This window comes from Hippichthys cyanospilos, chromosome 19 (assembly GCF_059441005.1).
Source record: "Hippichthys cyanospilos isolate Australia breed blue-spotted pipefish chromosome 19, RoL_Hcya_1.0, whole genome shotgun sequence".
In the NCBI taxonomy this organism is placed as follows: Eukaryota; Metazoa; Chordata; class Actinopteri; order Syngnathiformes; family Syngnathidae; genus Hippichthys; species Hippichthys cyanospilos.
The window spans coordinates 11,672,661-11,696,076 of NC_142387.1; the positions used below are offsets into that span (position 1 = coordinate 11,672,661).

Below are 23,416 nucleotides of genomic sequence, written 5' to 3' on the forward strand. Positions count from 1 at the left end.
TTTGTTTGTTTTTTTAACACTAGTTGCATTTAATTTGTGCTTGACCCGTTGGCTTACTTCTAACCATGATAGCGGATATGACGTGGCCTTTGGAAGCGCTATAATTACGCCCGCTGATGATGACAAAGCCGAGGCAAATTAATTTTCAGTGAATGAGTGTACACGCAGGGGTTGAGTGTACATTGAAAGCGCTTCCAAGCCTTTTGTGTCGCGCAGTAACATATTTGCCATCGGATAACAGCCGCCGATTTCACTCAAAGGAAAATCACCATATCGGCAACTTCACTTCCGATATTAAGCTAAGGTAAAATTCTTGACGTTTTTTTTGTTTCTGTCTTCAGGAAATCATTCAGTGATGTTTTTTTTTTTTTTTTGGGCAAGGTTGCTGAAGCGGCGGTTGAACACAACACGTGCTAATGGTCTGGTGGACATCCCAGAAATGAGCGCTATTAATAATAAAAAAGTCATCGGAGTGTGCGGGCCCCTATTATCTCTGTGAGCAGTCTCGTGGGGATAATGTCAAGGGGACTGTCTCAAATTAGTATTCATATGAGATATTAGCCTAAAGCAACATAGCAAATTTAGACCGGTGCAGGAGGGGTTCGCTGCAAAATTAGCATGTCACTCCGATTGACCATGTTAGGAAGTCAAATGAGAAAGATTGTTAAATCTCACGCGCTCCATTTGAGAAAAATCTTTTTTGTGATTTAGAGGTGTGTTGGTCTTTATAGCAATTCTCAAATGGGAGTATGCAAGATTTTAACAGGATTTCTGCAGCAGATCAAATTTAACGCTTGGTAATGCCATGACAGGAACTGTACATTTTTCTTTTCAATTTAAGAGCAAATGAAATGGAACATGAAGCAACTAACTTCCCAACTGCGTTATTGGGACTCTTTTGCAGAATGCTGTCATTTTGTTCATTTTTTTTATGAATGTACAGTCTTATGAGATCATTTTCCGGGCAGTTGAGCCAAAAATAATTCCAGAAGTCATTTGAAGTACTGTACATCCATGAAACAAGAAAAAAAAAAACTGTTGGTCTTGTGATCGTGATTCTCAAATGGGGTAAGCAAAATTTTAACAGGATATCTGCAGCAGATCAAATTTAATGCTTGGCAATGCCATGACAGGAACTGTACAATTTTCTTTTCAATTTAAGAGCAAATGAAATGGAACATGAAGCAACTAACTTACCAACTGCGTTATTGGGACTCTTTTGCAGAATGCTGTCATTTTGTTCATTTTTTTATGAATGTACAGTCTTATGAGATCATTTTCCGGGCAGTTGAGCCAAAAATAATTCCAGAAGTCATTTGAAGTATGTCCAAAGAAAAAAAATGTCGGTCTGTTATAGTGATTTTAAAATAGGAGTAAGCAAGATTTTGACAGGAATTTTCGCAGTAAATGTAATTCATGTTTTGTTCTGCCATTAGAGGAGCAGTATGTTTTTCTTTTCAAACTAGGAGCAAATTAACTGGAACTTGAAGCAACTAATGCCTCAATTGAGTTTTAATGACTCATTTACAAAATTGTGTCATTTTGTCAAGTTTTATATTAATGCACTATCTCCGATGTGAAAATAAATAATAAAACCATAAGCCATTTAAACATGTCTGGGGAAAAAAAAATTGTTGGTCTTTGTTAGTGGTTCTAAAATAGGGATGAGCGAGATTTCAGCAGGAATTTTACAGCAAATGTAATTAAATGCTTTATATCGCTACAACAGGAGCCTCACACTTTTTCTTTTAATTTAAGAGCAAATTAATTAGAACATGAAGCAACGACTTCTTAGGAAAACATTTTATGTTTTTAGTGGATGCAAACGAATGGATTGTCTCTCAGGAGGATATGCAAGAAAAAAAACGTCTTCTATCTTTGACAGTAATGCCACAGTAAAGTGTTCATTAAAAGTTGTATCAATTCCGCCCCAAGTTTTGGTTTCTGGGAGCCTCAAGCAAACAAAACGTCCTGCATAAACAAACTTTGAAAAATGTGACGGCCTTTGATATTTACCTACTGTCCCCAGATGCCACTGGATGGAAAGTTGTTTTTTTTTTTAACCTCATTTGAAAGTTTTCAGGCCCTTTCACAGCAGGTGTCTACTTACAAGCTTGAGGCGTTTATGTAGACGCTCACCTGACCCTTAACTCACTATGCATTCAAAAACCATAAGCTAGCTAAGCGTAGCTTTATTTATTTATTTATTTATTTATTTTTTGCTCTTTACATCCCATTTTCTGCCCCACTTATTTTGGCCTTCGGAGGCTTGCAAGTTGCACGTTTATGCGACATGTTTTAGTGTGTGGGTGGCCGGCTTTACAAAGTGTTTTAGCAACAGTAATTTACCATGTGCGGGCACAATATTAGGTACACGTATGTGTTGCTGGTTTTTTGGTTATCAAGAAAATAGTAATAAGAAAATATTTTTTGCGTCGGGATTGTAAGTACATCCTGGGTTAGTTTGATTGGAAACATACTCGCATAGAAAGGCAAAACTTTATTATACTTGAGTGTTAGGTTTGTTTCCTTGGAATATTAATAGCATCCTGGGTCAATTTGACCCGGGGGTCAAGAGCATTCATCCAAAAATGTCGACAACTTTGCTTTTCAATTGGAAACCCACTCACAAAGTAACAAAGTTACATTAAGTTACATTAATTAAGTTACATACATTAAGTTCAACTTAATGTATGAGTCTGTGTTATGTTAGTATTTTGAGTAGTAACAACATCCTGGGTCAATTTGACCCGTGAGTCATGTGGATTTATTCAAACGAGTCAAAAACTCAACTTTCTGATTGGAAACCAACTCATAAAGTAAAAAAAAAAAAGTTCAATTTAATGTATATTTTTTGTTATTTTTTTTCTGGAATAGGAATAACATCCTGGGTCAATTTGACCCATGGATCTTGTGCTTTTATTTAATAGTGTCGAAAACGTTGCTTTTTGACTGGAAACCCACTCACAAAGTAACAAAGGAAAAACTTAATGTATACCTGCATGTTACTCTTGTTTCTCTAGAATAATACTAAAATCCTGGGTCAATTTGACCCAGGGCCATGTGCATGTATCCAAAATTGTCAAAACCATTGCTTTTTTATTGGAAACCCGCTCAGAAAGCCACAAAGTCAAAACCTATTGTTGACTTGTGTATTATGTTTGTCTCTCTGAAATAGTAATAATAACCTGGGTCAGTTTGACCCGGGGTCTTGTGCTTTTATCCAAACGTGTCAAAAACCTAGATTTTGGGATTGAAAACCCGCTCAGAAAGCCACAAAGTCAAAACCTATTGTTTACTTGTGTATTATGTTTGTCTCTCTGAAATAGTAATAATAACCTGGGTCAGTTTGACCCGGGGTCTTGTGCTTTTATCCAAACGTGTCAAAAACCTAGATTTTGGGATTGAAAACACACAAAGTAACGAAAAACCTAATAAATGGTTGTTGTTCTTTTTCCTCTCTGAAATAGTAATAACATCCTGGGTCAATTTGACCCGGTCGGCATGTATAATTAGCCAACTGTTTTATGTGTATCTAACCCTGCTAACTAACAAATCTTGTGATTCTTTTTTTTTTAAAGCAACAATATTCTTGGGTCTTTTTGACCCGAGTTTTGTTTATCAAAAAAAAAAAAAACCAAGGAAAAACTACATTCAACATTACCTTTTAAAATGGGTCAGTTTGACCCAGTAACATAACAGGAGAATTAAGTATGCTAGCGCTGAATGAATGAAATGCAACATTGTCGATCTGTAAGCGCTTAAAGGCGGAAAATTGTGTCAGAGAAATATTCATGCTCGGCTACTGTAAAATGCAGCACGGGGGGTGTTACCAGACATAACCTCCACGAACTTCATGTTGTTTTCATGTTCCAGCTGCCACATAATCATAATCACGTTTAATTTAACATTAGCTGCGGCTTAGCCAAACATTTAGCTAAACGCGTAAGGGGAAAATGCATTTGAAAACACAATACATATGTAAAACTCATCCGTCACCAGTGAAATAATTCCACGTTTATGTTCCCGTACCTTTTTCGCTGTTCAATTATACATCACGTCTGGATTTTTCCAAGTATGAGTGGCTGGCTTTGCGCTCATTTGATGTACGGATGAAGGAGAATGTGGAATGCACACATGCGCCTTCAAGTGTGGCTGTGCTGAGCAAAAATAACTGCGTGCTTCTGGGAAGTTTTTTTGCTGCTTTTTCTTTAAAAAAAAAATTCATCTGGCCGTCTTAATCGCATGGTCAGCTATTTGCCCTTGAAACCATGGTTTTAGCAGTGATGTAACCGTGCAGCAACAGGCAATCCAAACTGGTTTTTATATCTCGCTACTCAAATTGTTCAGTGGCGTTAGTTCTATAAAAAAATAAGTGGGTTAAATTTATTGACAGACACAAAAAAATGGAAAAATTTCAGGCTTTGTAGCCTGTGAAGTGACAATGACACTAAGACATCGCCATTAACTGGTCTCTACCACCACCTACTGTTTTGAGGTGAAACACAAGTCAACAAAGAATTTTCTTTGCTGACATAGTTTGACCGCCGTTCAATGAAATGTTGCAAAAATCGCAGGAAAATCTATGTCATAAATCCTTTTAAAATGCATCTCAAAAATTGTAATTGTAATAGTTTTATATGGTCCAAAATTTGGACTGATTAGTTTTGTACACAAAATCTCATACACACATAGAAATGTCAGAATCATTGCATTTTGAAAATTTACATGTTTTAATCATCTATTGGAAATTTCATTTTTTTTCTTATTGATTCTTTTATGATATCATAAAAAAAATTAAAGGAATTTCCATAATTTGCAACATAATCCTATCAGGGTGAAAGCTATAGTCCACTTATTTTGGCCATATTTAGCAGTAAAAAGTTCATTTTTTGGTCATAAATAGCTCTTTTAGTACAAGCCATTTTTTTACACTCTCTAGCCTGACTCATGAAAATATTTTGGAAAAAAAATAAGAATAAATTCCTGGACTCTTAAACACGTAAAATTACGTCTTTGGGATTGAATGAGTAAATTTCACAGCAATGATTTTTCACGCACAATTCATACTTTTTAAAACACTTTTATTTCCTGTTTTTGTCTACTCAAACTAACCATGTGGCATTTAAAGGGATAGTCCACTTATTTGTCCATTTTTAGCAGTGAAAAGCAAATATTTTTGCTTTAATCAACTCTTAGCAGTTCCTTAGCCTGACACTTAGGAATATTTGAAACAAATATAAATTATTACCTGGGCTTGAACAACTGGACCCTTAAAAACGTAAAATTACGTCTTTGGGATTCAATGAGTTAAGAAGGCAAGAGTACAGCGATTATGATTGGATCTCAGTCATCAGAATATTTCCTTGAGTGATCTTGATGTGGAATGTTTGGCGAGATGGCAGAGTGCAAGAATTTACAAGCTTTAAAACAAATTTCACTTGGCGGGGATCATAAATGGTGGGAAGAGATGGCCAAAGAGGATTATGTCCTCATAACAGTGTGCGGCCTTGGTAAAATACAACAGCAGCAGTGCTTAAGAATCTGCTCGGAATTTTGTAAGTGATCGAAGGCTACATTCACAATTTATCACCCTTGTGTTGTATTTTGACCATTTTTGGTTCATTTTCTTCCACATCATTCTCATACTATTTTCGCCAAAGGGATGGCAAACTCCTGGTAGTGTAATAACTAAGTGATTGTGGCGTGTTGAACTTTTGACATGTTGTCACTAGCTGGGTGAAATTTCAGCTCCCCGGTGTTTTCTTCCAGCGCTTTCCCTTTGATGTGAAATGACTTTGATGTAAAGATCAGAGGTTTGAAGAAAATACCGCACAAGAGTTTATGTCGTGGCAGGAAGAGTACATTTTCAAATTAAGAGCAAATTAATTAGAACATGAAACAACTTTGCTCATTTGTGTTACGGTCCCTCCTTTGCAAAATTTTGCATTCTTTTTGAAGGACTCAATCTTAAAGAAAGAACATTAAATGTCCATGTGCAAAACCCCTTGCATTTAAACTTGCTAAAGCTAGCGATAGCAATCATAATGACTATTTAAAAGTGGTATGTTCATATTCAAGTTCTTGCTGTTCCATGTAAATTCCACAAATGTTGATGGTACAATTTCATACCATTGCCAGAAGAAAATCAAAAAGATTTTGCGATTGTTTGAGGGCTACGAATGCTAACGTGAAAACAATGCTAACAACAAAAAACTTTGCTAGTGTTAACTGTACGTACTGTACTGAAAAAAAAAGTTGAGAACCACTGGTCTAGCGAATCTAAAAATGGAGGAAATTTTACAAGGATTTCAGCTTGTTATTGTTGTGACAGGAACACGATGTGTTTATTTTCAAAGTAAGAGCAAATGAATTGGGACATCAAGCAACATATCACTAAAATGTGTTATACTGATTTATATTTTTTTATATTATACAAAATTATGTATGCTTTATCCATGCAAGGTTCTGCCCCCTCCCCCACAAAAAATACTACTAGTAGTATTTTAAAAATAAATCATTAAAGGGAGATGATTAGTCAGTGCATACAGTGAGGTTTCCAGCTCCTAGCTGAGGTTTATTTTTTTAAAGGTACATCGGCGTACCTCGTAAAGTTCCCAACCATCAAGAATAACTCATTGACCCGGCAGTCTGATGGTCTCAGGTGTTATGTCATTTTCAACATCCTTCCCACCTTTCCGCAAAAGTTCTAGCCTGGGCAGCTAAAGGGCAAGCATCCTATTTTCACGTTTCATGTGAGGTTGTGAGTGTGTAGAGACACCACAAAATGAATGTGAGATTATGATTCCCTACAAGAGTGTTAACTCTGGATGGAAGAAATTTCCTATGAAAAAAAATGCGGCTGTATTACTGTCAATCAGAAGAAACATACAAAGCTAAAATGTATATATATCTATGTGTGTATAGATAGATTTTATTTTTCATAGTTTTCATTTTTCGCCATCAATGGGGACCAGACTATTCAACAAATGTTATTTTCATATACAACACACAACATACAGTGCATCAAAGCATGGTTAGTGGCCGTTAACTCTTGCCACAATGTATATATATATATATATATATATATATATATATATATATATATATATATATATATATATATACAGTCGGCCCCCGGCTTACGAACACCCTGATTTACGAACAATTCGCCTTACGAGCGTGGATCACGGAGATTTTTGTCCCCCACTTACGAACAAACCTTTCGCCTTACGAGCAATCCGACAAACCTTTCACCTTACGAGCAATCCGACATGCCGGCCATTAAGTATGTGAATATGTTTCTCGCTTAACTGCGTCAACAAAATCAGCAGATGTGTCATTTAAACCTTCAGTAAATACTTGTGGCAGTAACGTGAACGCTATTGGTCTTACAACGTCACACTGACTGTCTCACTCACGGTGTCTAAATATATTACCATTTAAGTGTAGTGTTTGTACAGCTAAAGGGAAAAAACAGCTGACATGAAATTAAATGTGCAGATTGCAGGACAAAGAATTGTCATTGGTTTAAATGTGTTTTTTTTTAAATTAATTGTCAATACATTCCAACCGTTTGAAAAAAAGTGCGAATAAGTATCAGTCAGTCACGGAGATGCCAATATGATATTGGTCGATTAAGGTCACCCGGTCTCACTCACGGAGATGCTATTGGCCGGCGTCACACGTCAATCACAGAAGTGCCGATATGTTATTGGCCGAACGCCTTTATCTAGCTTGATGGCACAGCTGGTTGGGATGGAAGGAAGGAGAGAAAATGAGTGAAAAACGGAAGGGAGGAATGTTGTGAAGACTTTGCAAACTTTATCTGTTAGACATAGCTTCCAAAATTACTAGCAGCGGTAAAGGAAGAAATAAGAGGATGATGTTTTAGTATCTCCGTGATTAGCACCCTGACTGAAAGAGTTACTGTGACACTGTAAGAGCAATAGCATATCTACTTCGCCGTGTTGACTTTGAGCGATGGTCTCTGCTCCCCTCCGCTTCCACCCAGCTCAAGTCACGTCATTCCAAAGGTAAAAGTCATTAATCCTTTGTACTTATTATTTAATGCAAATTTACAGTAGATTGTGTCACTCAATTTTAATATATGTGTACAGTCGTGGTGTTTTTACCTAGGGCTTTTGCGCGCGTTGCACGCATTCACGAATTAACATGGGTTTGGATTGCCCGTTATACGAGCAGTTCGAGATACGAGCGTACCCGCTGAACAGATTAAGTTCGTAACCCGGGGGCCCACTGTATATATATGTATATATATGTGTGTGTGTGTGTGTGTGTGTATATATGCCATTTGTGTCTGTTTTATTTGCGTTGAACAGAAAAATGCATTTTGCGAATGGAGTTTAACTTCCCATATTTGAGATATGTACAGTGAAGCTCATTTTTCACAGTGGATAGGTTCTAGACGTACCCGCAGGGTAAAAAAAAAAAAAAAAAAAAAAAAAAACGCACAAAATAGAGGGACTAATAAAAATACTAGTTTCAAATATTTTTTCTCCATCGGCTCAAAGAAATGGAAAATAGTTCTTCAACTTTACTATAAAAATGACACGTTCGATATTTCAACCATATCATTTTGTGACTAGTCTTTTTTTTTATGACGTGAAAGAAACAGCGCACCTCAGGAACAGGGACAGTATTTTTTTTCTTTTCAAATTAAGAGTGACTTAATTGAAACATAAGGCAACTTATGAATACCCTGTTGCAATTACTTAGAAAACATTTTATGATTTTAGTTTTTGTTAAGTCTTATATGGCAGACTTATTAATTCCTAACAGGTGATTGCTCCATGAAAAAAATCTCAGGTGGACAGTCGATTTATTTGTGCCATTATTGTACTGTGATTTTCACAGAATTTCTGCAGCAAAATCTTACTTAATACTTTTCAACCAGCAGGAAGAGTACATTCTTTTCAAATTAAGAGCAAACTAACTAGAACATGACGTACCCAATTGCTAAATTGTGTCATAGTGAATCCTTTGCAAGATGCTTTTGTTTTCAGTTTTTTTATGGATGTGCAGTCTCATTAGTGACATTTCGCTAGTTGACCCTGAAAAAAAAACGTAAGCCATTTACGTATACCCCCGCCCCCCAAAAAATATATATATGTATATATTGGTCGATGATAGTGATTCCCAAATTTGGGTGCGTGAAATTTTTACCAGGATTTCTGTCGCAAATCTATTGATGCAGTGGCATTAACTGTACAGTTTACTTTTCAAATCAAGAGCAAATGAATTGGAAGATGACATTTACGTACCCCCCCCAAAAATATACATGTATATATTGGTCGATGATTGTGATTCCCAAACTTGGGTGCGTGAAATTTTTACCAGGATTTCTGTCGCAAATCTATTGATGCAGTGGCATTAACTGTACAGTTTACTTTTCAAATCAAGAGCAAATGAATTGGAAGATGACATTTACGTACCCCCCCCAAAAATATACATGTATATATTGGTCGATGATAGTGATTCCCAAATTTGGGTGCGTGAAATTTTTACCAGGATTTCTGTCGCAAATCTATTGATGCAGTGGCATTAACTGTACAGTTTACTTTTCAAATCAAGAGCAAATGAATTGGAAGATGACATTTACGTACCCCCCCCAAAAATATACATGTATATATTGGTCGATGATTGTGATTCCCAAACTTGGGTGCGTGAAATTTTTACCAGGATTTCTGTCGCAAATCTATTGATGCAGTGGCATTAACTGTACAGTTTACTTTTCAAATCAAGAGCAAATGAATTGGAAGATGACATTTACGTACCCCCCCCAAAAATATACATGTATATATTGGTCGATGATTGTGATTCCCAAACTTGGGTGCGTGAAATTTTTACCAGGATTTCTGTCGAAAATCTATTGATGCAGTGGCATTAACTGTACAGTTTACTTTTCAAATCAAGAGCAAATGAATTGGAAGATGACATTTACGTACATCCCCCCCCAAAAAATATACATGTATATACTGGTTGATGATAGTGATTCCCAAACTTGGGTGCGTGAAATTTTTACCAGGATTTCTGTCGCAAATCTATTGATGCAGTGATATTAACTGTACAGTTTACTTTTCAAATCAAGAGCAAATGAACTGGAAGATGAATTGCACTATTTGCAAAATCTTTTTCGTCTCACACAGACGCTCGCCGTCGGCGACGCTAACCCGCCAGGTGAACCAAAACATTTCACGCCATCTTTCGAGTCGAGCTACCGCCATAAGCGTAGTTTATCCGCTTTTGTGATTTTGTGAAGAAATGCGAAGGTCTTAACCGCTTTTGAGGTGGCGCGTGGGCGGAGGAGGGTCAGTGTTTTCACAACGCCGTCATGACGGTTTAACGGCGGCAAAGTGAGAGATAACACATAAATGTGACAGCGTAAAAGTAATTGGCTTGAAAGGGCAGCGCGTTAGGGCTGTGATTGGAATACATGTGACTAAACTAATGGAGCGCGGCGGAGGAAGCGGGAAAAAACGGCGCGGAGACTTAGAGGGCATTTGCAAGGAGATGCTCTTACCCGCTGAACTTTGGCTAAGCTTCGTTTGTTCTGCTAATCACGGCGGGGCTGCGAGGGACAAGGGGGACGCCCGTCTGGTTTTTGGTTGTTTTTTTCACTCGTTCGTTCGAGGCCTTTTTTTTGACAGGAAACAGGAAATAAAAACAGGAGTGTTTTGTTTGCTAGTTGGGGTGTTGGCTCAGCACATGGCATTATGGGAAAAAAAATGGAATCTGACAGTAACCCTCGTGCGTTCATTTTAAAAAGTGTTTTTTGTACCAATTTGGTACCTGCGTTTGAGGGCGGGATAACTAACGTTTTTAATAATTATTTTTTTATTTTAAGCCTTGTGGCATTATGTTACAAATTATGGCATTTTTTATGATATCATAAAAGAATCAATGGGGGGGGGGGACAAACATGTCAAACTTCAAAATGCAACAGTTATGACAGTTCTATGCGATTGCAGCTGGACGTGTGAGATTTTGTGTACATAAATAATTATTGTCCAAATTATGGACCATAGAAAACTATTATAATGACAATTTTTGAGATGCATTTTAAGAGGATGTATGATATTAATTTTCCTGCCATTTTTGCAGCATCGCAACTTTTATGACAATATTTGAGATGCATTTGAAGAGGATTTATGACATAGATTTTCCTGCCATTTTTGCAACATCGCAACTTTTATAGCTTTTATCCTACATTTTGTTAAAAAAAATAACAAGTAAATAATATTTATAGAATTTTTATATTATTAATGTCCGTTTTTCACTTAGTCTACAAGTCAGGTTCGTTGCAGATACGTCAAATGTTTTAATATCTTATTATGGGGGCAAATACGTGAAATGTTTAAATAGCATTTATCCTACATTTTGTTAAAAAAAAATAACCACAAGTAAATATTATTTATAGAATTTTTATATTATTAATGTCCGTTTTGCACTTAGTCTACAAGTCAGGTTCGTTGCAGATCCGTTAAATGTTTTAATAGCTTATTATGTGGGCAAATACGTGAAATGTTTAAATAGCATTTATCCTACATTTTGTTAAAAAAAACACACAAGTAAATAATATTTATATAATTTTTATGTTATTAATGTCCGTTTTGCACTTAGTCTACAAGTCAGGATCGTTGCAGATACGTTAAATGTTTTAATAGCTTATTATGTGGGCAAATACGTGAAATGTTTAAATAGCATTTATCCTACATTTTGTTAAAAAAAAATAACCACAAGTAAATATTATTTATAGAATTTTTATATTATTAATGTCCGTTTTGCACTTAGTCTACAAGTCAGGTTTGTTGCAGATATGTTAAATGTTTTAATATCTTATTATGGGGGCAAATACGTGAAATGTTTAAATAGCATTTGTCCTACATTTTGTTAAAAAAAAGATAACCACAAGTAAATAAAATTTATAGAATTTTTATGTTATTAATGTCAGTTTCGCATTTTTTTCTCCTAATGCCATGAGGTGTGCACTTAGTCTACAAGTCAGGTTCGTTGCAGATCCGTTAAATGTTTCAATAGCTTATTATGGGGGCAATTTGTCCTACATTTTGATCCAAAAATTAAGTCCTGAAGGAATCTAGAAAAAGCTTCCTGCCTTAAACTAGTTCCTAGCGTGTTCGTTTTTGTTGAAAGATCGCCCATACCACAACATAGTGAAACAATCGATTTAATCCAGACAGAGTGGGAAAGTACACGAGGCCTCGGGCCAGTCCTGCCGCGGGTCCGAGCAGAAAATGGCAACGTTTCACATTCAACATTCAGTTCTTATACCCTTCCGGGTCATCTAGTCCCACTGTGGATTGCAAGTGTGTGTGTGTGTGCGTGCCCGTGCGTGCGTGCCTGTCGGTGTGTGTGTGTGTGTGCGTGCACGTGCGTGCGTGCCTGTCGGTGTGTGTGTGTGCGTGCACGTGCGTGCGTGTCTGTCGGTGTGTGCGTGTGTGCGTGCGTGCGTGCGTGGGGGTCTGTTTGCGTGGGGATGGTGTCTTCAAAAGTCTTTGTTCTGCCGGCCATTCTTTGAAGCGGGAGGAAGTCTGAGCACCATAAAACCCTGACTGATATCTTCTCTTGAAGGCCACACCTAGCCTTTTGTTCCTGGTGTGGTCGGGGGATGCCATCTGTTCCTTTTGGAGGTGCCGACCTGTCTTCACTCCCCCAGGGCCAGGATCGTATCTGCTTTATACTGACATTCCATTGTCTCAATCTTTATTAGAAAACACAGTTCAATGTACATACTATTTTATTGATAAATTGAATTTGAAAAATATGAATTTCCTTCAATCCCCCAATTGACCTCTAATTATTATTAGAGGTCACACACCAAAAGGATATATACACATGGCAACAGTGCCATAGCCAGGAGGACAGCCAGCTGCCTCCACCTGAATTGGGTCAGGATCCAGCGACACAAGATGTAGTTGCCCAATTGGGTCCTTGTCCCCGAAAGCCACGTGCATGATCCTGGGGACAAACGACTGAAGCAAGAGACAATACAAAAACCACCCTGCAATAGCTCACCCAAAACTATCAAAACTGTGGTCCCCAAAGTGACAACAAAGCCCTTCCATGCGCCCCAAAACAATGACATGACAGAATGGAAGAGGTCGTTGTCCACTCTGGACATAGTCTACAAATTAACAGACATTGGTTACACAAGAGGCTAAATTTGGTTATGCTGAAGATTGATCAATTGCATTCCATTGGGTGTGGTCCCAAACCAATATACTTTCAACCCCTGCTGTCATCTAGCCGCAAGCGCTGTTGGGATTTGCGGGGGATGCCGATTGCATCTAAATTGGTGGGGTCGTCCGCTGCACCCCAGGCGTTACCTCCTACATCAAAGGCAGCAATCGCACGTCAGCTCCGGGGGAGCCAGGACCACCAGTGTCTTTAGGAAGGCTGTGAAACACTCATGTTGAAGCACCAAGCACAAAATGGATAGAAGCACTAAAAACATTACATAAACTTAATTCAATTGCAGAAATACTACTCCATAATATCCCTGGACAGCGTACCCCCTTTTGTTAAATTGTTAGACAAACAATTGAACACCCTCAAAAAATACATAAACAACCCCAGAAAGCAGTTATCAAGAATAAAGAGTGAAAGGAAAATGAGAGAAGAACATCTAAAAAACAAAACAGCAAAAAACAAAAATAACCCACAAAAAATAATTCTCAAAGGGGCAGGACATGTCTTTGACACGTGGTACCACCTGTCCCCCAATGAGCCCAGCTGAACCCCGTAAGACAGTGGTGTCAAACAAATTTTTATGTTGGGCCGCATTGTAGTGATAGTTTCTGTCAGAGGGCCGGAATGACTGTGAATTCAAATACATTTTAAGTGTGTTGATCACACCTTCACCAAGATTTGATATCAGAAGCCGGCAAAAACTGTTCCAAAGAAATTTGGAGAACAAGAAAATGTTTGTTCTTCTACCCCCCCCAATTTTCAAAAGTTAAAGACAGCTCGCAATTTTGGTATTTTAGTTAGAAACCTGAAGTCAAATCAGCATTTCAATGGCCACAAAAAGTGAGGTGGCGGGCCGGATCTGGCCCCCGGGCCTTGACTTTGACACCTGTGTCGTAAGAGGTTCATGCACTAATTGTGAATGGACCCAACCAATGGAAGGTCCGGCGAATGTGTCCCCCTCTCACACTGGCAGATGCACAATGCAAAGAGGAGAGACCATGACGACAGTTGCTCCCAGTAGGGTCTATACCCTTTAGGGATCCAGGTCTGGGCGGAGCAAACCCAAGGATGGACCCGGCACCAGACGGCCAGTCAGGAGTCCAAAAGGTGTGAACCCTTTCTGGCGATTTACAGATTGTCTGATGGAAAACAACGCCAACGACAGGGCTTGGAGCCAATTCAGCCCTGTCTGAGCGCACCTATATGTGAGGCGTTGTTTGAGTTGTATTCATGCGCTCCACATGGGCCTGTGATTGTGAATGCCACCTTGGCCCAAATTTAAGTTTGGGGCCCATCATTTCGTCAACCGTAGCCAATGGGGTTGTATTGAAATGTGAACCGCTGTTAGATCTACCGATCCGCGGGAACCTGTGAACCAATTGATAAGAGCTTTGATCAAAGACAGCGCCTCCTATTCAGCACAGGGTTAGGTCTTTGGGGTCCTGAAAAAGCCTTGACAATAATTGAATGATTGATTGATCCTGAGAGTCTCGACAATAACTGAAAAATAATTAAAAAGGTACCTTTTGCCCTGGACTTAGACCAACACGTCGGTATAGTCCACTACAATATTGGGCACCGGCCGGTTTCATTTTGATGTAATTTTGTTTTAGTCGTGGGGCCCACACTCTAAGTCTAACATTCCATACATCCCATTTCATTCATACGACAATTCTTTTCACTCTGCCTAACATTCCATACACTCCATTCATTTATACAACAATTCTTCTCCTTCATGACAAACCATATCTAATTCCTAAACTAAAACTTTTAGCGAGCCGATCAGGGTGCCACCAGTGACGGAGTCTAGACAATATGGACACATTACTTTTGTGGGTCACTCCATGGGTGTCGTCCAATATACAACCATGCAGTCGCCAAGTGGCAGCACCACACGTCTTGGCCCTCTCGGCGGGCTGAACCAAAGCCTCATTTGTTCTCCATACGTGACCACTTCACACTCAACTCACTTTTACCTCTTTAAACGCCAAGTCCCGACACCTCAGACTGGTCACTCACAGCTGCTTTAGTCTCTGCGTTGGTAGATTAGGTTTTCCCCGTGCCACTGACTGCCATCTCTGCTGGTCTGTCCTTCATATTGTCCAACCAAGTCCATGTGAGCCACTAAATCCCTGGTAGCTGTAACAAACACTTGACTCTGCCAGGCGGAAAGGTCCATTTACAGGCAACCAACAACACCAGTCAAATCAGAAAAAATTGTCACCTTTTACCGTTCTGCCAATTCAAGGGCTACCCACACGGCCTTTAATTCCACCGCCGGAAGTCGCTGATCGTCAAAACGGTCTGGAGGTCTGAGGTCGGTTCCTCCGGGTCAGGGGCCTCCACACCGGCGGCGTTGACAAGCAGGTCCTAAAGTTTTCCTCCAGCAACAGCCGTTGGTGAAGGAGACCCTATCCCCTCGGAGAGGACACCACGAAAGTCTTGTCCGGCTTTTAAGTCTCGGGTCGTCATCTCAACGCAGTCATGTCAACAATAGCACTTGTCGTCAGCATCACTGTAACCTGTTCTGTGACACTTTGAACCCCAATTCACCAAGTCGAGTGAGATACAAAGGAGTAGTTGTCAAACGGATTTAAGCCAACTCACCAATTAATAAGTTGTCAACATTTTGGATCAAATAGCGCCCTCCGGTAGCTCTTCCGTTTGTTGCACTTCGCGCAAAAACTTACTTCGAAAATCACAGGGCTTAGCCTCCCGCCTTGGGAAACGTGCGTGTATTGTAATGTACAGCCGTTAAATCGAATAGCAAAATATTGTCTTTACTCTTCTGCCAGTAGCAGCCAGAAAATGCATTAGCCAATTTAATCACAGTGAACCATTGCATTGTCGGGCTCAACCCGCTCAAACAGCGATGTTTGATAGCGGCACAAGAATGCAAGGAGTTTTCAGTCTTTTTGTTAATTTTCCGAAGGTCACATGCCATATGGCAATTTACACAATCCGCTTTCAAAAATTGGGAGAATGGGAGTGTTATAGGAGAAGTCTGATAACTCAAAGACTTCGACCTCCCACAGTAATTAACGTGTTAATAATGCGACCTGCCGACTTAGGTTTGCATGTGCATTGGAGCACGCCAAAATGATGATGTGTCACTTTGAATGGTACCGGAAGAACGGGGTGGCAAAAACTTATGACAGCGGGGCCCCCGGACCACAACGAGTCCGGCTACTTGTCCAAAAGCGGAGCGGCGTCCTCGTGGTCCGAGAGCTCCCTGCCGCGAAATCGAGAGCGTGTGACATGCTCCAGCAACCCAGGATCCACAGCGTCAACCTGGATACAAAAACATTCATTGCTCTGGGAATACATTACCAAGGAAATTTCACTTTGTGTTCAATCACTGGCCAATTGGCATTACCACACCATGGGTCCCAGTTCACGTGCCTCCCAGCCTGCTCCTACAGCCAGTTATGTGTGGTGTGAATGACTCACCTATCATGAACAATGGAGATCGCTTATCTGTCAGTGATGTGTACGTCGCAATGCCTCGTCTCTCCACAAAAATTTGGTAACTAGTCAATTTCCACTCATCGCCTTTGATTGTTTGAAATGCTTCGTTATAATAAAATCATTGTTGCAGGCATACAACAATGTGAGATGGAGAGGGTCGGCTGAGGCAGGAGGAGAACAAGTCGATTCAGGGTTTTCACCGCAGGAACGTCAAGTGGACACTCCCTCCCTCCTTTAGTTCATGTTGACGGCTGCTTGTGTCTTTGTTCCACATGCGATGAATAGGTGTTTGATTTTCAGTCAACACCAAACGGTGGGTGAGAGTTTGTCCATCAAAAGAAGTCCTTTTGTGGTGTGGAGACAGGTAGAGTTGTGGGAAGACCAACAAAACCCATCTTTGGCCCAGTTGTCCTCAGCTGCAGAGAGGTGGCTGATGACCGCCTGCTAGTGTGGCTTGCTTAGTTGTTGTTGTCGCCAGGGTGCAGGGCCACGCTGCCCCAGTCCTTGCTTCGTGGAGGTTGTCTTCCTCTGTCTCCCCTCGGGGGAGGAGGGCCCTGGTGCTGGCTTTGTTCTGGCCAAGGAAACGTGCATTGTCTCCACCAATGGTCCATACTTTCACACCTGAAGCAGCCTTGATTTGGAGCTTGGCGAGAGCCGCCTTGACCTCCGTTGGTGTTCCCCCTTCCACAACACGCCCCTCTGCCTCTCGCCGGCCGTCCCTCAACCATCCACATCCGTTGATCTGCCACCCCCTTTTTGGACTTTGTGTCCTTTGCTTTTTTCCGCGCTTGTGCTAATTGAAGTCTCAGAAGCCGTTCCTGCATTCCTTTCACTCCCTCATCTGATTTGTTTTGCCTGTGAAAATATAATTTTATGTGGTGAGTCACATGTTGATTAAAATAACCGTCATTACCGTCCAGCAGATCAGGGTCTTCAGAAAGCTTCTCCCTGACCTCCATGGAAAGTGTGTCTAGATGCACATGTCTACAAATCACGCAAGGCGGCATGTCGCAAGATGAATGTGAACTGGTCTTATCTGTCAACGCGGCCTGGCAGGCATTGAGGTGTGCAGCGGGATCCATGGTGGGTTTCAAGTCTGGAAGTTTTGCTGCGGCTGACGCGGAAGGAGGAAAGAGATCCTGGAGCACAGCAAACAGTCGCATGGTGAAAGTAGCAAACAACCAATCGGGTACAACCATATTAAGGCCGGAACGCCTCAGAACTTCGTCAGATTGGTGAATTGAGGAACAACATGCCTGGATTAATCTTACCATGTCGCCGCAAGCCAAATTCATACCATCAGTGTGCCTCTTGAAAGCTTGGATCCAGGGCTCGGCGCCGCCCATTACTGCGGGGAGCCTCTTCTGCAAAAAATCTAAATTTTTCAACGTTATTTCTTGACAAACTAACCCACGAGGGGCTGGTATCATGGGGTAATTTCTCATTCGTCGGGTATATCTATCAGATGGTCTAGTTTGAAATCCAGATTGTGGTCTGATCTGACTCTTTTTATAATTAGGGGTCAAACAGTTATTGTCATTTGTTTCTTGTCTTCTCCAGTCATCCTCTGTTGAGTGCGCGCGTCGCATGTAAGGGGCAGGGTGTGAGAAGTCAGTTGGAGGGGGGAGTGTGAAATCAAACAATGGGTTCCCCCCCTCCCCTGTCTCAACGTCTGTGTCTACACCCTCCTGCTGCTGCGTGTGATCTTTTGCCGTGCTGGCTCTTCATTTGTCCTCTAAGGACAACCACTCTGGACCTTGGGATGCACATTGTCCACAGTTCGCCTGTCTAACTGCTCTGTCCAGTTGTATGTCTTTGGGTTGGGGGGTCGTCTGGTCAGTCACCCCAATTTCCTGTCGATTTCCCCCGCCAATGTCTTCTACAACAAATTTTAGTCCGTCAGTCCTTTCAGTATTGGCAGTCCCTACAAAAATTCCTTCCTTACCCAGTTCGTAAACTGAGGCTAGCAGAGCTACTCTTTGACCCTTAGATGCAGTTTGGGATGGCTCAGTGTGCTCGGGGGTGCAGCGGTCCTGCCCTGTTTTGCAACCCCCAAGGGTGGGTCAAAGTGACCCTCTTTTCCTCCTGACCAGCAGCCACAGCAGTCATCATCAAACACATTTCATGCAAATGTCGCCGCAGCCTATCATACTCCTATACTTCCTTAGTCAGACTTCTCTTCTGCAACCATCCACTTCCCTCTATCTTCTCCCTCAAATCTTTACCCAATGCAATTACTTCCATTTCTTTCATCTGAAAATCTTTAGCCACATGAGCAAATTTACATTTATCTCTATTAATTTTATTGTCTTCCTTCCATTTCCCCCACACTTTTGTCCACTCAGCTTGTTTTATTTTATGCCTCTTCTTTTCCACGCCCGCCAACAACTGACTTTCTAGTTCCTTCCACAATTCATCCAGGGTTTTATGCCACCGTATACCATGCCTATTACAACCAAATTCACGGCATTCTACAGCCCATTCCTCCTCCGAACTCACTGGCGGCGTACTCATCTCCCGAAATTGTCGTCAATGGCGCTTTTGCCACTAAACTCCACACTAATCCGCGTCCTCTAACCCGGTTAAATTATCACTTAAAATGAACACAAAAGCAAAAATTCACTTGCTCAATTTCCCCACCGATCCGTGGGCTCTGACTACCACGGTCGGATTGATGCTTAAAATTAACACAAAAACAAAACTCGCGATCAATTTCCCGCCGATCCGTGGGCTCTGACTGCCACGGTCGGATTGATGCTTAAAATAAACACAAAAACAAAACTAGCGATCAATTTCCCACCGATCCGTGGGCTCTGACTGCCACGGCCGGATTGATGCTTAAAATAAACACAAAAACAAAACTAGCGATCAATTTCCCACCGAACCGTGGACTCTGACTGCCACGGCCGGATTGATGCTTAAAATAAACACAAAAACAAAACTAGCGATCAATTTCCCACCGAACCGTGGACTCTGACTGCCACGGCCGGATTGATGCTTAAAATAAACACAAAAACAAAACTAGCGATCAATTTCCCACCGAACCGTGGACTCTGACTGCCACGGCCGGATTGATGCTTAAAATAAACACAAAAACAAAACTAGCGATCAATTTCCCACCGAACCGTGGACTCTGACTGCCACGGCCGGATTGATGCTTAAAATAAACACAAAAACAAAACTAGCGATCAATTTCCCACCGAACCGTGGACTCTGACTGCCACGGCCGGATTGATGCTTAAAATAAACACAAAAACAAAACTAGCGATCAATTTCCCACCGAACCGTGGACTCTGACTGCCACGGCCGGATTGATGCTTAAAATAAACACAAAAACAAAACTAGCGATCAATTTCCCACCGAACCGTGGACTCTGACTGCCACGGCCGGATTGATGCTTAAAATAAACACAAAAACAAAACTAGCGATCAATTTCCCACCGAACCGTGGACTCTGACTGCCACGGCCGGATTGATGCTTAAAATAAACACAAAAACAAAACTAGCGATCAATTTCCCACCGAACCGTGGACTCTGACTGCCACGGCCGGATTGATGCTTAAAATAAACACAAAAACAAAACTAGCGATCAATTTCCCACCGAACCGTGGACTCTGACTGCCACGGCCGGATTGATGCTTAAAATAAACACAAAAACAAAACTAGCGATCAATTTCCCACCGAACCGTGGACTCTGACTGCCACGGCCGGATTGATGCTTAAAATAAACACAAAAACAAAACTAGCGATCAATTTCCCACCGAACCGTGGACTCTGACTGCCACGGCCGGATTGATGCTTAAAATAAACACAAAAACAAAACTAGCGATCAATTTCCCACCGAACCGTGGACTCTGACTGCCACGGCCGGATTGATGCTTAAAATAAACACAAAAACAAAACTAGCGATCAATTTCCCACCGAACCGTGGACTCTGACTGCCACGGCCGGATTGATGCTTAAAATAAACACAAAAACAAAACTAGCGATCAATTTCCCACCGAACCGTGGACTCTGACTGCCACGGCCGGATTGATGCTTAAAATAAACACAAAAACAAAACTAGCGATCAATTTCCCACCGAACCGTGGACTCTGACTGCCACGGCCGGATTGATGCTTAAAATAAACACAAAAACAAAACTAGCGATCAATTTCCCACCGAACCGTGGACTCTGACTGCCACGGCCGGATTGATGCTTAAAATAAACACAAAAACAAAACTAGCGATCAATTTCCCACCGAACCGTGGACTCTGACTGCCACGGCCGGATTGATGCTTAAAATAAACACAAAAACAAAACTAGCGATCAATTTCCCACCGAACCGTGGACTCTGACTGCCACGGCCGGATTGATGCTTAAAATAAACACAAAAACAAAACTAGCGATCAATTTCCCACCGAACCGTGGACTCTGACTGCCACGGCCGGATTGATGCTTAAAATAAACACAAAAACAAAACTAGCGATCAATTTCCCACCGAACCGTGGACTCTGACTGCCACGGCCGGATTGATGCTTAAAATAAACACAAAAACAAAACTAGCGATCAATTTCCCACCGAACCGTGGACTCTGACTGCCACGGCCGGATTGATGCTTAAAATAAACACAAAAACAAAACTAGCGATCAATTTCCCGCCGATCCGTGGGCTCTGACTGCCACGGTCGGATTGATGCTTAAAATAAACACAAAAACAAAATTACTGTACACACAGTAAAGTCCCTAGCCGTTTTTGAGGGTCCCAAATCCCCAACGTATACGGAAACGTCACAATGCCCCCCCGCGTCCGGGGCTGCGTCAGCTACGACGGGACACGAGCCTCTTTGCTCAACCCAATACCGCTCCGTGGACTCCGACTACCACGTTCGAATTAACGCTTAAAATAAACACAAAAACAAAACTCGCGATCAATTTCCCACCGATCCGTGGGCTCTAACTGCCACGGTCGGATTGATGCTTAAAATAAACACAAAAACAAAACTCGTACTTACAGAGACATCGCCATATCTTCAGTCTCCCAAAATTTAGAATACTCAATCCAGCAGAATTCGGATATACAACAGGTTTCTGCTTACCTTTCTTTTTGGTGCACCAGGGAGACCAAAGTCCGGCAAAATCTCCGCCCACTCCTCTGTCCTTTCAACCTGATCTTCCAAGAATCACGTCGGGGTCACCAACTGAAGGAATCTAGAAAAAGCTTCCTGCCTTAAACTAGTTCCTAGCGTGTTCGTTTTTGTTGAAAGATCGCCCATACCACAACATAGTGAAACAATCGATTTAATCCAGACAGAGTGGGAAAGTACACGAGGCCTCGGGCCAGTCCTGCCGCGGGTCCGAGCAGAAAATGGCAACGTTTCACATTCAACATTCAGTTCTTATACCCTTCCGGGTCATCTAGTCCCACTGTGGATTGCAAGTGTGTGTGTGTGTGCGTGCCCGTGCGTGCGTGCCTGTCGGTGTGTGTGTGTGTGTGCGTGCACGTGCGTGCGTGCCTGTCGGTGTGTGTGTGTGCGTGCACGTGCGTGCGTGTCTGTCGGTGTGTGCGTGTGTGCGTGCGTGCGTGCGTGGGGGTCTGTTTGCGTGGGGATGGTGTCTTCAAAAGTCTTTGTTCTGCCGGCCATTCTTTGAAGCGGGAGGAAGTCTGAGCACCATAAAACCCTGACTGATATCTTCTCTTGAAGGCCACACCTAGCCTTTTGTTCCTGGTGTGGTCGGGGGATGCCATCTGTTCCTTTTGGAGGTGCCGACCTGTCTTCACTCCCCCAGGGCCAGGATCGTATCTGCTTTATACTGACATTCCATTGTCTCAATCTTTATTAGAAAACACAGTTCAATGTACATACTATTTTATTGATAAATTGAATTTGAAAAATATGAATTTCCTTCAGTCCCCACAAGGTATCAATATTTACCCAAGCTTTTATATTACTAAAAGATGGATCAGACATCCAGCATAAAGCCCCCAAATACATCCAAATATTCCAGATGTAGAAATCCATGTTTGATCATCTCCCCCACCGAAATCTATTGGGGGGGGGGGGGCAGCAGATGGATGAGGAGAGCAAGAGGGCGCTCGGAGTTGCAATATGCGCGCTACAATGCGGCAGATTGTGTGCCCTGCTGCTGTTGGCCAGCAAAGACAAGTCAAAGCAATACACAAGCACGCACACTCATCCCCCTTATGTAAATACAACATTCTGCACTGCTATGACACAGGCAGATAGATAGAACTACATGATGCTACAGAGAGCGCACGGCAAGGCTTCTCAATACTTCAACAAGGCAGGGGGGGGGGCAGAGTGCGATGGCGGAATAGCCACACTGCCCTCTACAGGTAGTGTGGAGTACAGCGTTTAAAATCCCTTTCCTCTGCGACACGAAACAAGTTATCTGGCTTTCAAAATATGCGTGGTGTGTTGTATAATATTTGTTTTCTGCCCAGTTGCCCCTTAAGCCAATAGATGTCGGATTACAGTCCTCGAGGGCCGGTATACTGCGTGTTTGCCATGTTTTTTCTGCCCAACACGTCTGATCGAAATGAGTGGGGGTATTTTCAATAATCGTTTGGATCAGATGTGTTGGGAGGGGAGGAGAGTGGAAAAGGATACCGGCCCTCGAGGACTGGAGTTTGACACCTGTGCGCTGACCTATGGAGGACCGAAAGTGAAAAAATTAAACAAATAAATGTTCAATTACTATCCAACATAAGCGAAATT

At 41.5% G+C, this 23,416-nt stretch overlaps 1 protein-coding gene and 1 long non-coding RNA gene across 2 annotated transcripts in view; one reads left to right on the top strand and one right to left on the bottom strand.

The window, feature by feature from the left end:
* The window catches only part of LOC148407911 (uncharacterized), a 44,018-nt gene that overhangs the window by 19,555 nt on the left and 1,047 nt on the right, over window positions 1-23,416 (top strand). The window lies entirely within an intron of this gene.
* LOC148407913 (uncharacterized) lies at window positions 17,045-18,547 on the bottom strand. Its single transcript, XM_088402232.1, has one exon. It carries the CDS (start codon window positions 18,285-18,287, stop codon window positions 17,157-17,159), a length of 1,131 nt encoding a protein of 376 aa, XP_088258358.1. The 5' UTR covers window positions 18,288-18,547; the 3' UTR covers window positions 17,045-17,156.